The sequence below is a fragment of the Mus pahari genome, chromosome 2, assembly GCF_900095145.1.
Source record: "Mus pahari chromosome 2, PAHARI_EIJ_v1.1, whole genome shotgun sequence".
NCBI classification, from domain to species: Eukaryota; Metazoa; Chordata; class Mammalia; order Rodentia; family Muridae; genus Mus; species Mus pahari.
The window spans coordinates 22119832-22136552 of record NC_034591.1 but is presented as its reverse complement, the minus strand read 5'-3'; the positions used below and the strand labels follow the sequence as shown (position 1 = coordinate 22136552).

Genomic DNA, 16721 nt, shown 5'->3' with positions numbered 1-16721 from the left:
TCTTCTTCTCCTTCCTTCTTCTTCCTTCCTTCCTTCCTTCCTTCCTTCCTTCCTCCTCCTCCTCCTCCTCCTCTTCCTCCTCCTCCTCTTCCTCCTCCTCCTCCTCTTCTTCCTCCTCTTCCTTCTCCTCCTCCTCCTTCTTCTTCTCTTTTTCCTTTAATGGTTTTCAACTGTGGTAACAACCTGAGGCAGGACCCAGTGCCATTTAAGGCGGACATAGAGAACTGTGAATGGCCTGTGTGATAATCATTTTGCCAGGCTGGAGAGATGATTCAGTGGTTAAGGTACTGGCTGCTCTTCCAGAGGTCCTGAGTTCAATCCCCAGCAACCACATGGTGGCTCACAACCATATGTCTGTTGGTTAGAGATATTTAAAACCTTGTCTGTAAGGTTAATGTGAATGCTGATGGTTAGGATTCTAGAGACAGTGGAGGGGACAGATCCATGCCACTCCAGGCATTCTTAGGTGTTGGGAAGAAAACAGTTAGCTGCTGAGGCCGGGTAGAGAGTAGAGGGTTACCCAGGTCTGAGGAGATGGGGGATGCCAGATGATTGATTCAGAGACTGGAAGGCTGTACTACTAGGTGTGACCATTACTACGTTAGGTTGGCAACCACAACTTTAATGCGATGTGGGAAATGAGGGAACTCACAATGGAGAGAGGGAAGATGAGGCGGTAGCTAGAGCCCTGTGGAGAGAGTGGTGGACAGGCAAGTGGTACAGACAGAGCCTAGACCATGCCTTTGGAGGTGTCAAATGTGTAGTTGACTGACAGGCACATTCTACATTGGTCAAAATAAATTGTAAAATTGCCCAGATTCCAAGATCCACCCTATAGGCTGGACTTTAGGCTTTTTTTGGGTGGTGATTGTATGGTAAAAACTGGCCATGTTGGGGCTGGAGATGGCTGTGTGGTCAAGAGGACGTATGGCGTGCTCTTGCCGAGTTCCTGCCTTTGATTTCCAGCACTCATGTGCCCCTTACGGCCATTGTAACACCAGTCCCATGTTATCTACCACCCTTGTTTGCTCTCAGCAGTCACTGTGTGCACGTTATATAGGCACACATGCCGGCAAAATAACCATTTTCATAAAATAAATAACCAAACAAAAAACTGGCCTAGTGTACAGAAGCTGTAGCACCTTTAGGAATGAAGCCTCTGGTAGCCCACGGTCCCATGGCCTGCTTGACTCTCTCTGGTCCCTCCCAGATGTCAAGTGACGGTTGACAAGCCAGATACGTGCCTTTGTAACTGAGCACAGCATATCACCGTGTCTGGGAAGCTGTGGAGCTGAGGGGGCCTCAGAGCTGACATAGCAGCCATGTCTGCTTGTGGGCAAGCATGCTTTGGGTGGGGGCTACTGGACTTCACAGAAGGTGGGTTCCAGCCTGAGTATGAGGGGTGTACTACCCTGTCTTCCTGAAATAAGTGTCCAGGAGGCGGGAGCCACACGGCCCCACAGTCACAAAGAGGATGGGTCTTGGGAGAGCAGTGGAGGATAGCAGGAAGGGTGTTGGAAAGTTAATGGGCCTAGTGACAGCTTGAAGGATATATTGGTCAGTAGGCTGGAGGCAGAGAGGACGGACATTTCTGACCTCAGGTCTTGAGAGAGGGCAACCCCACCTGGAGGAGAGATTAGAAGGTGAGTGAGCTCTGGGGAGCAGACTTGGGCTGCACAGGTGGATTTGCCCTGTAAGCACTTGGAAATATTGACTAAATAGATCTCAGCTGGTGTGAGGCTTTCGTCTCCATAGCGTCCTCCCTTACATGAGAAGTTCTGGGTGGCAGCCATGCATTCTGTGTTGAAGAAATGGGCTTTGCCCTTCCCCTACTCTCAAAGTAGAAGCAGGCTTAGTCAGTCACTGGTCTCCTGCTGTGTTCACGAAGATGCAGGTTTAAGTGTGGGATTCCTAAGTCTGTTTGGATTTAGACATACACTGGTGTCTGAATTGATCTGTGGGGCGGGAGTTGCTCTGACACTGTTCTCTATGACACTGGCTCCAGAATGGAACCAACTCAGCTCGCCACAGCAAAGGTAGGTTCAGGTCACTATGGGGCTTTCTGAGAGTCTGTGTACAGAAAATGAATTTCAGAATGTTAAACAAGGGAGGCTTAGTTTGATTTTTTTTTTTTTGATCAAGGTGGAGGAGGGAAGTGACTCAAACTCCTGTTTGATGGCAAGTCTGTCCTAGCTAGGGCTTGTATGGTATGCACCGTAGAGCTTTTTATATTCTGGTGGAACTCCGGTGGGAGTGTTTAAAGGAGGGGTTCAGAGTTGCTGCTATAGGTAGCATGGCTACATGCCAAGCCTTGGGACTCTTCCTCTCCCTTGGGTCCCTCAGGTTGCTTTGTTCTCAGTTTGGGGCAGATGAGATGGGAGGGAGGATGCTCGTCTCCACCATGGATGTTAGTGGCTGGCCTCACCTGGCCAGGCTCTCCTGACTCCCCACTGTTTCTTCTTGTGCACAGCAACATTTCAACCTTTGCTTCTAAGCCGAAGGAGGAACATGTCTGCTCTTCTCCTTTTTGTTGTTTTGAGGCAGAGTTTCTCATGTAGCTCTTGCTGTACTGGAACTCTCTCTGTAGACCAAGGTGGCTTGGAGCTCAGAGCTGCACCTACTCTGGCTTCCTTCATTTTACCATATGACTTCCTCATAAAGTCTGCTGCATTCTACTGATCTCTCAGAACCAGAAGTTGGTCCGGAGGGCCTGCCTGGCTGCAGATTCTCCCGTGCTTGCCCTGGCAGCAGCTCCTGTGTTGCGAGGCATCTCTTCAGGGTCCTTGTGCGGAGGACACCAGTGTGGCAGATGGCTGCTTTGCCTATTCATGTGACAGGCCATCTCTGCAACTGTCCATCTGTTGTCTCTTGTTTGAGGAAGGAGAGTCAACAGCTGTAATTTCTCAGGAAGCTATCCATTCTAAGTACTGTTTTCGGTACTGCCTATGTCTGCATACAAAACAAAAGCAAAAGAGAGTGGTTTCATGAACTTTATTCTTATTTTTTGAGATTTTTAATGTAATTACATCATTTTCCATTTTCCTTCCTCCAAACCCTCTCACATCCCCTTGTCCTCTTTCAAATTCATGACTTCTTTTCCATTCATTGTTGTTACATCTGTGTGTGCACACCTAAATAGGTAACGCTAACCTGCTTAGTCTGTATGCTGTTCGTATGTTTGCATGTTTTAGACCTGACCGTTTGGTCTGGGATAACAGTGGCTCTGCTTTCCCTGGGGAAGACTACGGCTCTCGGCTTTTCTTGGTTGCCTATAGTTTTTTGTGTAGGGTTGAGACTTCGTGAGCTTGATAATATTTTCTGTATCATTCCAGTTTTAATATATGTGCTACTAAAGTGAGCACTATTCATTTAAAAAAAAATCTTTGCACATAGGTGCATGTTTATACACGTGTGTGGATGTGCTTGTATGTACTACAGTGTTCATGTGGGAGTCAGAGCAAGATATTAAGTGTCAGGTCCTGCCTTCCTTCATGTTTGGCACAGAGTCTTGTTCACTGCTATGTAGCTAGTCTGTGTTACCAAGAGCTTCCTTATATCTCTAGTCTTTGCCTCCCTTCTCCCTGTAAGAGCATTAAGATCGAATGAATGTTCATGTACTCCTGTGCCTGGCTCTTATGTGGGTTCTGAAGATCAGAGCTCTGGTTGTCAGGCTGGCATGCCTACTCCTCAACACCTCCCTCCTCTTCTTCTTTCTCTTCCTCCTCCTCCTCCTCCTCCTCCTCCTCCTCCTCCTCCTCATCGTCATTACAACAACAACAACAACAATAATTATCTTGTGTAGCTCAGGCTAGCCTTGAACTCCCTTTGTAGCCAGGGGTGACCTTGAACTCCTGATGCTCTTTCCTCTATTTTCCAAGTGTTGGAATTACAAATCTATATCATCAAGCCCAGCTATCATTTGCCTTTAAGTACACCGTTAGTTAGAGTCCCTCCATCCCTTTTCTATGTTACATCCACTGCCCAGGACAAGGTGCGGTGCAAGAGGAACAGGTGTAGCTGTGGCCTGAGTTGCTTTGGTGGTAATAGTGGATCCCCTGCCTCATCTGAGTAGAGGTAACTCCTAGAAGCATAGAACACGGCTCCACCTGTGGAGAGACCTGAGCCAAAGCTGCCACTTTCTACTGCACCCTAGTCAGTCAGAAGCAGAGCAGGCTGCCGAGGAGGGAACTGCCGGGGGGATTGCCTCATTCCCTGTACCCCAGGCTGCTTGGGCCCCAAATACTTCCACTTGTTTGTTTTGCTATTCTGTCCCTGTTCTCTCAGATGCAGCAGCTCTGTAAATCAGTGCCCCCAGTGTGTGTATGTGTGGGTAGGGTGGGGTTGGAGGAGGTGGGGGGAGGGATTGGGGTTGTCTTTCTACAGTTCCTTCCAAGGCTTGAACTCAGGTTGTTAGGCTTGGGTAGCACGCACTCTACCTGCGAACATCTCCTGTGTTTGTTAGGCTATTTTCTGTTTTATAGTTCGGTGTCCTTCTCTCTGGATGTTGAATACAAAGTATACATGTGAGAGCAGCTTGGTGTTGCTGCCTGGTCTCCAGTTTGTAGCAGTGTGGCATATCAGCCACATGAATGCACTGTTACTCGCTTAGGAGTGGGTAGTGCCTCTCAGCAATTATTAGTAGCAACTTGGCCCTCTTTTTGTTTTCTAGATCTTACAATCCCTTTCAGCACCCACAAAAAACCTAGAGCAGCAGGTGGCCCGTGGCCAGCAGGGACACCCCAATGCCAGTGCTGTGCTGTTTGGCCAGGCTAAAGGTGCTCCCGAGACACACGTGTTGCAGCAGCACCACCCTCCCCAGCAGCCTCAGCAGCAGCACCCAGCCCTGCACCTCCAGCCCCAGATCATGCAGCTCCAGCAGCAGCAGCAGCAGCAGCAGCAGCCGCCGCCCCAGCCCTACCCCCAGCCTCCATCACATCAGTTCCCGCAGCAAGTCCATCAGCATCAGTTCTCTCAGCAGCAGCTCCAGTTTCCACAGCAACCATTACACCCTCAGCAGCAGTTGCATCGCCCTCAACAGCAGCTGCAGCCATTTCAGCAGCAGCATGCCCTGCAGCAGCAGCTCCATCAGTTGCAGCAGCAGCAGCTCCAGCAGCACCAGTTAGCACAGCTCCAGCAGCAGCAGCAGCACAACCTTCTCCAGCAGCAGCAACAACAGCAGCAGCTCCAGCGCTTGCAGCAGCAGCAGCAGATGCAGAATCAAGCAGCACACTTGAGCCAAACGTCCCAGGCACTACAGCACCAGGTTCTACCCCAGCAACCCCTGCAGCTGCCCCTGCAGCCCCCCCTTCAGCAGCAGCAGCAGCAGCAGCAGCAGCAGCAGCAGCAGCAGCAGCAGCTTTTTGGACATGACCCCGCAGTGGAGAGTTAGTACTGCTTCCTATTTTCTCACAAGTTAGAAGCTTGCTAAGAGCATGGCGCCTAGCGAGTAGCTGCGGCGCGTGGAGTGAATCTCCTACCTGTTGAACAGGCATTACACCGAGATAATTATGGCTCTTTGTATTTGCACACCCTGCAGTGAGGACCAGTGTTCACAGAGTATGAAGGCTGCCTCAGGAGCATGCTGAGGATTTAGTGCTTAGACCTCATTAATGTCTTGTTTTTAATGATCTGGTTTTTAGATAGATTAGTATATTTGTAGCAACTTTCCAGATGTAGTTAGATTATGAATTCAAACTAAACTCATCAAAATGCACTTTTAATTTATGTTCATGTCTGTTATTCTAGTTCCAGAAGAAAGCTTCTTGCTAGGATGTGTGTTTGCAATTGCGGACTATCCCGAGCAGATGTCGGATAAGCAGCTGCTAGCCACCTGGAAAAGGGTGAGTTGGGGAAGCTGAGGGCTGTGTGTGTGACACTGTTGGATTGGTTGGCCTGATTGGGTTAGCTTCCATGTGTGCACTTTGGTGGGCAGGGAGGAGTGCCCCCTCAGTGCTGCCCTCCATGGGAGGTGCCCATCACTTTCTGTACTTCTGTTGCTTAGGTACCAGGTGGAGTGTTAGGCTTCATGGTTCTTCAGATTCCTTCAGGGGTAATGGCTACATGTAATTGTCTTCTGGTGTAATTGCAGAATGGTATTCCATATATTTTTCTTTTTATTTGTTCTTTGTTATGGATGAAAAAAAAAACTTTGAAGAGTCTTCCTTGCAATCATGCTACAAATCAAAACGGAGCAATCCCTTTCTCTCCCTGCTTTACATAGAAACCAAGTTTAGGAGAGAAGCATAGCTGGACTGTTCTTCGCTATAAGCATTGCTGGTGCTTAAACCTCTGCCAGAAGCCGGGCGTGGTGGCGCACTCCTTTAATCCCAGCACTTGGGAGGCAGAGGCAGGCGGATTTCTGAGTTCGAGGCCAGCCTGGTCTACAAAGTGAGTTCCAGGACAGCCAGGGCTATACAGAGAAACCCTGTCTCGAAAAACAAAAAAAAAAAAAAAAAAAAAACCTCTGCCAGATGCCAAGTGTGCAGCAAGACGGCAATGTTGAATTGGGAGAGGCTGGGCAAGGGTTAGACAGAGCTATGTTAAAGCCTTAGAGGAGATCCATGTGTCCACAGGAGAACTTAGGGCAAGGATAGGAGGGGTGGTCCAGAGAGCAGCTTGATAAAGGTGAGCCTGCAGCCAGGAGAGGATGACGCCTAAAGATAGGGTTGGAGAGCCAGAGGGTGTTGGGGGCTATAGGGGCAGAAAAGTGGGGAAGAATAGGGAGCTGTGAAGTGGGGTATCGAGATGCTTCATGAATAGGTAGAGCCAGAATCCAAGATTGTGAAATAGTAAAGTTTGGTATTTCCTATGCTTGTTTGAGGTGGAGTCTCTAGAACTTGTGCTTGAACTCCAAAGATCACTTTGAACAACTTCTTTCAGCCACTTGATTAAAGCATATGGCACCACCCCCAGTTTGCAGGGTGCAGGGAATTGAGCCAAGGGCCTCTTATGTGTTGGACAAGTTTTTGCTAGCCAAGCCAACACTCCCTCCCAGTCAGTTTGGCCTCCTCAAGTCGGCTTGAAGGCTTTTTGGTCTTTCCCTGATTTTTGCCTTCTCTTACTCTCAAGCAGCAAGAGGTCCAGCACTGTGCCAAGCCCCCAGCCCTGCAACACCATGTGATGGCAGTTGGGACAGAGAAGGGAAGAGAACTGTCAAGAACAGCTTACCCCAATGGAGACACTGGCAGACTAAGCAGGGGGAGAGCAGTGCTAGAGCAGGGACAATTCAGGGCACTTGAAAACCTAGAGGCTGGACTGGCAAGATGGCTCAGTGGGTTAGAACACTGACTGCTCTTCCAAAGGTCCTGAGTTCAAGTCCCAGCAACCACGTGGTGGCTCACAACCGTCTTTAATGGGATCTGATGCCCTCTTCTGGTGTGTCTCAAGATAGCTACAGTGTACTTAATGATAATAAATAAATTTTTGAGCCAGAGCGAGCAGGAAAATCCAGAGCGAGTGGGGCTGACTAGAGCCAGCAGAGGCCCTAAATTCAATTCCCAGCAACCACATGAAGTCTCATAACTATCTGTACAGTTAATGGTGCACTCATAAACATAAAATAAATAAATAGATAAATATTTAAAAAGAAAAACTAGAGACTTTTTGAAGGGAGAATGTGATCAAGGCCAGGACGTGGTCTATGGCTCAGCATAGCATGTAAAGCCAGTGTTAGTGGAGGGTGGTCCTTTCTGAGTCTGGTATTCTGCAGCCTGCCTATCACATGAATGTGGGAGCAGAGTGAGGATGAGTACACGGGTCTAGCTCAGAGTGCTCACCTCCCCCACACCTCTCCTTAGAAGCCTCCAATCCAGCAAGGGGTGTATGGCAGCCAAGAGAGAGTTCTTGGGTGAGTATGAAGGGAACTCAAAGTAGATGTGAAACAGAACCAAAGAGGTGGCAGCTCAGACAAAGAGGATTGTTTGCGCTTGCTAAGGAAGCCAGCCAAGGTTCTACATCCCTCCTGGGTAACTCCTACAGAGGCTTGAGGGAGTGCTTGCTATGCCCTGGGCAGGCCAGGGTCCCACCCTATGGGGCCTTCCACTGTGTGAGTGGCCGTAATACAGCAGTGACGCCTCCCTCTTCTTTGAGTGACTCAACACCAAGAGCAGGATAGAACGGTCCCTTCTCCAAAACTCACGTGTGCGCGCATATGTATATGTATGTGTGCATGCTCATGCGTGTGCTCACACCAGCCACAAGCATGTAGTGCTAGTTGAGGCTCAAGACATTGGATCCCTTGAAGCTAGAAATTCAGGCAGATGCATAAGTGTGGGAGCCAGACTTGGGTTCTCTCAAAGAGCAGTACTCATTCATCTGTGCTGAGCCATCTCTCCAGCCCATCAGTTATGTTTTGATATTTTGATATTTTGATGTGACTTTCTGATACTGTGTGAAGGTTTTTTAGGGTGGTGGATCTGCTCTGAGAGCATTTGGTAGTTAGTGGAGACACCATTGGTTCCCATTGTGAAGTCGGATCTACTGGACACCATACGCCGCCCAGGCAGTTCTGCAACACACTCCACTGACCAAAATGTCCACAGTGCTGGGGTGAAGAAGCTCAGTTTTAAGCAAGACCATTGCATTCCTGTTTCTCTGAAATGACTGAATGGTATAGTGTTACTCTGAGTGCTGGGGGAGACTCTGCGAATGGGCGTGCCAGGGTCATCTGGCTTCTGTTCATAGCTGACTAAATTGAAATCACAGTTGGTGACAGCCTGAATAATTGGAAGTGGTGACGGATTTGCTGGGTCTTTTGTGTAGATAATCCAGGCACACGGTGGCACTGTGGACCCCACTTTCACAAGCCGATGCACACACCTCCTCTGCGAGAGTCAAGTCAGTAGTATGTACACACAGGTAAGAACAGCTGGGCACCCTGGTTGGGAGGGTGCCACGGGGTTACATTCATCCCTAGAAGCAAGTGCTTACTGTGTGTTCCTGTGGGACAGAGTGCCATGTTGTTGTGGGAAATAGTAAAAAAGATGGGCAATTTCCTGCCCTCTACCCAGCTCCTCTCTGCCCACGGTCCCTCTGCCTCTGGGCTAGCCTCTGTGCGGGCGGTCTTCCCAGCTCCTGGTCGCCTGCCTCAGAGCTGCTCCTTCCTTCTCAGCCATCCACACCCTGTGGGCAGTAGTCCCAAACTTAAGTAACCTGGTAAATTCAAAACTCTAGAAGTCAGATTTGTATAACAATAAATTCTCAATTCATAAGATCCCCACATAATAATTTCAGAGCCAATTGATAATGATGCAAGCTGCCCACCTAGATTAGACAAGTTATCCCAGTTAGTTTATCATTTTATGAGATTGTAACTACCTGTGGAAATTTAAATCAATGTGGAATCTGGATCATCTTCCTCTCCTTCCAAAATCTTCCTTTTTTCTCCCTCTCCTCCTCCCCTGTCCCCATCTCTGAAACTCTTCTCTCTGCTTCCCTTTTCCCTGTCCAATCACAGGCTTCTTATTGTATTAATATTTAAAGTGATTGGACAGGGAAAATGCTGTTACATCATGTGGTCCCAGCAGCCTTGACTGAATCATGTAGCAGAGTCCAAGATTGTAAACTTTTGATCCCTTTATCTTTACCGTAAAGAGGCAGGTGTCATTGTGCCAGGGGATCAGACTGAAGATCATGCACGTTAGACAAGTGAACTACAAACATACCATCTCCCAGTTCTTAGAATCTTCCAAAGAATATTTTCCTGCCTCCAAAATTAAAAAAGCCACTAGATACTAAAAAAAGGGCTAGATACTATTGTGGACAGCTTTTGGCGATGGAGAGGGAATGGGAAGTTCCCAGCAGAAGTAGACAAAGTGAGACACCCTCCTAGTCACCACCAGATGGGATTTGGTACCATCTGGGGCTTTACATGCAAGGGCCCCTGAGGCCAAGACCCAAGAGAGCAAGCAAGTAGTTAGCCCTAGGTGGTAAGCCCCCCATCATCACCTCTTTCCCCGAGGCTTTGATTTCTCCTCTTTGGTTAAAAATCTTCCTGCGAGTTGACAGATGAATGCTAATAGATATGTGCGCAGACTTTAGGAGCACCTGTTAGGTCCTGTTGCCTACTCTGGACTGTGCACCTCATCTGTGGTTAATTTTAAGAGGGCGTTATATGTTTGTATGCAGGGGATTGGGTGTCTCTTTGTGGGGGGATTGTGTTGAGTTGTTCCTGACTATGGTTTTTCTCTTAGGCTTAATTTTAATCTTGTGTGCTTTTCTTTGTGGGTGCATGAAACATGTAGGTGCCCTGTGAGCCTTAGATCCCCTGGAGGTAGAATCTTCAATTCACTTGCTCTGGGAAGGTGGCCCCAAATTGTACAAGCCAACCGTTCCCTACCTAGGCCAATAGCAAAGAGCTAGAGACAATATAATTGTTGTTTGTTTGCCAGGCGCTACGGGAGAGAAAGCGGTGTGTCACTGCACACTGGCTCAACACAGTGCTGAAGAAGAAGAAGCTGATGCCCCCTCATCGAGCTCTGCATTTCCCAGTGGCGTTCCCACCTGGGGGCAAACCCTGTTCACAGCATGTAAGACCATCCCCTCTCCCGCTTGACATTCCACAGTTCTGTCCCAGACCCCTGGGTTGTCTTTCACCCCTGTGTGCCATGGCTATGGTAGCAGTGCCTGGCACAAGATATGTCATTTTCCCTTGCTGACACTTCAAAACGTAGGATCTGAGTCACCCACTGTTAGATAGAACTTGTGGATACTCGCCACCAGTTGACCCAGAGCCTGGATCATTGAGACGACTAAAGCCCTGTGTGTGTGCTCAGCATAGTAACCTGAAATCGCCTGGACAGTGTTGCACAGATGCCAGAAGTACTGCCCTGTGAGAGAAGCCCCGTCTCTTCTTGCCCAGGATGCTGTGTGCTTCATGTTCCATCTGTGAAGTTACTCTTGAGATGCTTTAAGAGATGACAGTCCCAGATACATCCCCTAATACTATAGGTTGTGACAGAGTAGTCAGGGCCATTTGTGTTGTATTTCATTTCCTCTTTTCTCCCCAGATTATCTCTGTGACTGGATTTGTTGACAATGACAGAGATGACCTGAAGTTAATGGCATACCTGGCAGGTGCCAAGTACACAGGGTACCTGTGCCGTAGCAACACAGTCCTCATCTGTAAAGAGTAAGCTGGGCTTGGAAGTTGTTTCGGTCCTGCTTGCCCAAAGGAGAGGGATGTACAGAGGGTTGGGTGGTTTGGTTGGTTTGGGGGAGGCATGGCCTCTTGTAAGCCAAGCTTGTGGCAGTCTCCTGCCTACAGCCCCCTAATGCTGGGAGCCCAGGCATGCACCACCATACCTAGCAGCAGCCCTTCCTTAATACATCATACTTTTGTGTGACTTCAAGTGTGCAATGCAAGTCCAGACGAGAATGACACCGAGGCCTTTGAGTGCCTGTCCCCCAGCGTCCTGCTAGCTGCTAGCTTACTACTCTCCAGGGTCTCCCGTCTTCCCGCGGTGGTGGAGGTGGTGGTTTGAAGTGGGGTCTCTAAGTAGTCCTGGAACTCTCTGTGTGCATCAGGGTGGTCTCGAACTCACAGGAGTTGATCTGCCTCTGTCCTGGGTGCTGGGATTAAAGGGATGTGCCACCAGGCCTGGCTTTGTCTCTATTTTTTAAAGGCACTGCCAGCATAGCACCTGTGAAGACTTGACTAGGTGGATGATTGAAATAATAGAACTTTAACTGATAAGTTTAGATACCTGGAATAGAGTCAGGTCAGAGCCTGACACTCTTGGTGGGCAGCTTGGGTTGCTGGCAGTGTTGCTGAAACATGCCTGCCACTTTCATTAGTTTTATTAGCTTTTTTGAAAATAGGCAAAACTTCATAGTAAGGTGAAACTAACATTGAGTAAATGTGTTTTCTCACAAAAAAGACCAAGCGGCTTGAAGTACGAAAAGGCCAAAGAGTGGAGGATCCCATGTGTGAATGCACAGTGGCTGGGGGACATTCTGCTGGGGAACTTCGAGGCCCTTCGGCAAGTGCAGTACAGCCGGTACACCGCCTTCAACCTGCCGGACCCCTTTGTTCCCACTCCACACTTGGTCTTGGGTCTTCTAGGTCAGTGGCAGTTGATGTGCCCTCAAGCCTGCATACATACCTGCTTCCTTTAGTCCCTCTGTGTAGCTGCACTTCCTCCCATGCTGCCCCAGTTCTAAATGGTGTGGTTGTGGGTTTGTTGTCTGAGAAGCTTTCCTCCTCACTGTCACTCCCTGATGGTGCCCTGCCCCTTGTGTGCTCAGCCCTTTAATACTGTACAACCCTCAGGGGAGGACTGTCCCACAGAGGATAGAGGATATAAGATGCAACACAGTTTTTAAAGACATTTTTTATTTATCTTTAAAACTTGTTTTTGTGTAAATATACGATGCTAGGTTTTAATTCTGCCTTTCTAAAATGAACATTTCTCAGGTTGTGTTTTGACATTCCCCTGTGAAGCCCACTTTGCTTTATAAATCTTTGGTTATGGGAAGCCTTGCTCTGTGTTCCTACTGGACACCTGGCACTGTATAGCTGTTTGTCCCAAGGGACTGCCTGGTCTTTGCAGGGACTTCAGTGCACTTCTGGTGTCAGATCCACTTTGTTGTACAGCACAAGCTGTCCCCATGGCCAGCACCTGTGTATTGGTCCTTGTGGGTCCTACTGGGCACATGGTGCATACCCTTGGTGAATCACCTGCCCTGGACCCTGAGCTGCAGGATCATAGCTATACTTACCCTAAATGAGTACTGTGGACAAGCCTTGTGTGTCTGCTAGGCTCCCTGCCTAAGAAGGCCTTACAGCGAGGTTTTGTGTGTCCGTTCAATGTGGAAGATGACATCTTTCTTTTTCAGATGCATGGAGGACCCCAGTGAAGGTGACTGCAGAACTGCTGATGGTACGCCAGCCCCACACCCCATAGAGGCCATTGCTGTATGTCACACCCCCCCCTCCACATCATTAGCGTCTCTTGTATGTCACCCCACATGCCCCACTGTGGACACCCCTGTATGTCACCCCACATGCCCCAATGTGGACACTCCTGTATGTCACTCGACAAACCCACACACCCCACTGTGGACACTCCTGTATGTTACCCCACACATCTATCTCACTGTGGACACTCCTGTATGTCACCCCACACACCCCACTGTGGACACTCCTGTATGTCACCCCACACACCCCACTGTGGACACTCCTATATGTCACCCCACACACCCCACTGTGGACACTCCTGTATGTCACCCCACACACCCCACTGTGGACACTCCTGTATGTCACCCCACATACCCCACTGTGGACACTCCTGTGTGTCTCCCCCAATGCCTCACCCCCCGCCAAACAATGCACACACACACACACACACACACACACACACATACACACACACTGGCTGTTGCTGTGCCACTCAAGTACATGAGGATGTTCATGATTGCTGGCTTCTTGTCACTTGTTTGGTCGCACATGAAGGGTATCTTCTCTGTCCTCAGTATGTTAGCATACCAGTCTGCATGCTTCTCTACTGTCTGTATGGGTGGTGACTGCTCATGTGTACATGAGAATCTTTGCTAGTGTCAGTGAGCCATGTCACACTTGAGGAGCTAAGGAGCAGGACTGTCATCAGATGTCAGTTTTTCATAGCTAGTGGACAAAGCCTTGACAAAGCCTTGAGAGCCACTAGAAGTGGCAGAGGTATGGCCACACACAGGCCACAGGTCAGAGTTCCCTATTGTTGGGGAACGTTCATGAGGGTTCTTGGGTAGGGTCACATCACACTGGATATTCTGGTGAGCTGCTTCAGGATAGAGCATTTTGGAAGTTGATTATGGATTGTCTGTTAGGAACGCTCTACATTCTCACCTTTAAGGCTTGATGAGCCTGTGTTTTTGTTGTATTAGTGTTTACTCATTTAAGACCTATTGTTCCCTGCTGGAGAGATGGCTCAGAGGTTAAGAGCACTGACTGCTCTTCCAGAAGTCCTAAGTTCAATTTTTAGTAACCACATGGTGGCTCACAACCATCTGTAATGGGATCTGATGCCCTCGTCTGGTGTGTCTGAAGACAGTGACTGCCCTGTGTCATGTAGCTTTGGATCAGCAGGAATGACCATTTCACATGGCCCAACCAATCCCAGGTGACATAGAATTGAGGGTAGGACAGCTCAAAAGCCTAGGATCAGGGCCTGGGTGGCAGCTGAGTTGGTCAGCTTACCAGTTCTCCCTTATCTGAACCACCAGGATCATGTCTCCACCGCTTAGCCAACCTATTAAGCCATCTGCAGGAGGCAGGGTCAACACCTGCTCTCATGCTCTTGGGGCCTGCTCACCCACACTCAGGCCTCCAGAGTCAGCTCCACTGTGCTACCCAGTCAAGGTGTGGGCTTCACTCTATGAATTGCTCCAGCCTATGAAGGACTGGGCCAGTTCTCTGGCTCTCACACCTTCAGGGACTGACCCACTGGTGCCTTCACCTCCACTGTGTTGTCCAGGTGAGGTGCAAGGCCCAAGGTCCTGAGTGCTACAGCTGGTGACGATGCAGGGCTAGCTTTCCCAACTACCGAAGGTGACAAGGGACAAGGTGGGGGAAGGGCATCACACTATCTCACCCCCCCACACTCTGGTTGCTGTTTGAGACAGGTCTCATATAGAGCCCAGACTGGCCTTGAACTTAATGTATACCTGAAAATGACTATAGTGCTAGAATTATAAGTATGAGCTACCATGTGGTACTTTTAAAATGGGCTTGTAGAGCCAGTCACAGTGGAGAGTGAGCCAGTGTCATGGGCTGGGCAGTGGTTCTGCACCCAGCCCTTTAAGTATTCGCAACAAGGGCTTATTTGTGGAGGCTGGCCTTGAACTCACTATAGCTTAGACAGACCCAGCCAACTGAATTTCCGTACAGTATGAAGAAATGAACAATGTCAGAGTGTGGGCAGCCCCTGATGTGGGGGCCCCACAGGCAGTCTCCATTCCCTGGTCTGTTTGGAGTGGTGGTCTGAGCTGGTGGCTAAGGCCTTTTGCTGAGGGAGCTTGGGCTGGCTCTGGTACATGAGGCTCTTGCTAAGATTTAGCACCTCACCTTGCTTATAACAGCACCGTTGATGTGATTGTCACTTGGTATGTAGTTTGTGACTTCTGGTTTGAGGCTAGTCTTGCTTTAGGGAGATGTGTTAGCGCTGATAATATGTGCTATATTCGAGGTTGGGACAGAGTGCTTCAGTAAAGATGGGGAGTTGATGGTTGAGAATGGGCAGGCATGTTTAAATGTTGGTGACTAGAGTGGGAGAGAAAAGAAAAGGCAGTGTCTGCTGGCTGGGTTCCACCCTACCTAGTGAGAGCAGTGGCTCTGCTGTTGATAGGGGCAGAAGGTGTTGGTGATGTTGTGTCTTGGAGGCCTCTGTATTCAGAGATTGACTGAAGTATACAACATTTTATTTACAGGGTGTAAGATTACCTCCTAAGCTGAAGCCGAATGAGGTCGCTAACATCCAGCCTTCTTCTAAAAGAGCCAGGTATGTCCAGCAGGGCAGGCTCCTCCCGTTCCTCTGTCCTTTCCAGGTTGGCTTTGGACCATTGCTGCCCACTGTCATGTTTCTGAGAGTTTTCATAGTAAAAAGATTTCAAGGGGCTGGAGAGGTGGGTCAGTGGTTAAAAGCAGTTTCCAGCATCCACATGGCAGCTCTCAATTGCCTGTAACTTCAGTGCTAGGGGACCTGATGACCTCTTCTGGCCTTTGTGGTCACCAGACCATGCACATGGTGTACAGACACACATGTAGACAAAACACATACATATAACTGTAAGTTGGATTTAAAAGGATTTACTTTTGCCACATGACATACCAGTGTCTTGTTTGACAGATGCTCAGTGATTAAGCATGTTTCTTTCTTATTTATTGCAAATAAAAACCAGGACCTTTTCTCAAGCAGAACTTTACCCAGACCATGTGTGAAGCAGCAGCACTGTGGGGAGTCGCACTGCCCCCTGCAGTGCTCCACATGCACTGTGCTGAGCCACACTGGGTTCTCCAGGTCTAGGGGAGGTCACCTTGGGAAAGAGGCCAGACTCCTGAGTAACTTCTGTTCTTGGCACTCTGCATGCTGATTGGCTGTTATTACATGCCTCCTTTTTTGGTTCATCCTGAGGCAGTGTGGCTGGCCAGCAGTCGTGCCTTCTGAGAGCAGAAGCAACATTGAACTGCAGTGAGCTAGGAGGCTCTGTTAGGGAACTCAAGAGCTCTTTGCTCTACCTTGCACTTGGTGAGAGGGAACTGTTGAGGGGCCGGCCATTTACAATCAGCATTTTCTCCTTCTCTTTCCCTCACTCACCACACCCACACAGAAGCTGAGGAAAACTCAGGTTTATAGATACGGATAAGGTTTGGGAACATTGAAGGTGAATGTACAAGACCCAAGGCTTTTATTTAAACTATGCCTTGCAGTGTGTCTTGGTGAAGACAGGGCTAGAACTTAGCTGTGTAGAAGTACCAGGACACCCTCTCAATGTGATATCGTGTGTGTAACAACAGCCACAGAGTCATTTGACCATTTTAAAAGCCTAACATAAGGCAGTAGGGGTGTGGTCACTTGTAGAGCCCTTACCTGGTGTTCCATCAGCCCTACTACACAATACTAAAAATACATGTTAATGTGAAGCGTGGAGACTGCTGGGCACATGCATGTTAATGTGAAGAGTGGACACTGTGCTGGGCACATGCATGTTAATGTGAAGCGTGGACACTG

The 16721-nt window shown here is 48.8% G+C and overlaps 1 protein-coding gene across 2 annotated transcripts in view; it reads left to right on the top strand.

Moving 5' to 3' along the window:
* The window catches only part of Paxip1 (PAX interacting protein 1), a 46762-nt gene that overhangs the window by 19820 nt on the left and 10221 nt on the right, over positions 1 to 16721 (top strand). For both annotated transcript variants that reach the window (XM_021190111.2, XM_029535199.1), the window contains exons 7-14: positions 4670 to 5384; positions 5746 to 5840; positions 8761 to 8856; positions 10389 to 10526; positions 11007 to 11128; positions 11877 to 12061; positions 12835 to 12878; positions 15421 to 15491. In XM_021190111.2, the coding sequence (XP_021045770.1) occupies positions 4670 to 5384; positions 5746 to 5840; positions 8761 to 8856; positions 10389 to 10526; positions 11007 to 11128; positions 11877 to 12061; positions 12835 to 12878; positions 15421 to 15491 (1466 nt within the window). The remainder of the gene's footprint in view (positions 1 to 4669; positions 5385 to 5745; positions 5841 to 8760; positions 8857 to 10388; positions 10527 to 11006; positions 11129 to 11876; positions 12062 to 12834; positions 12879 to 15420; positions 15492 to 16721) is intronic.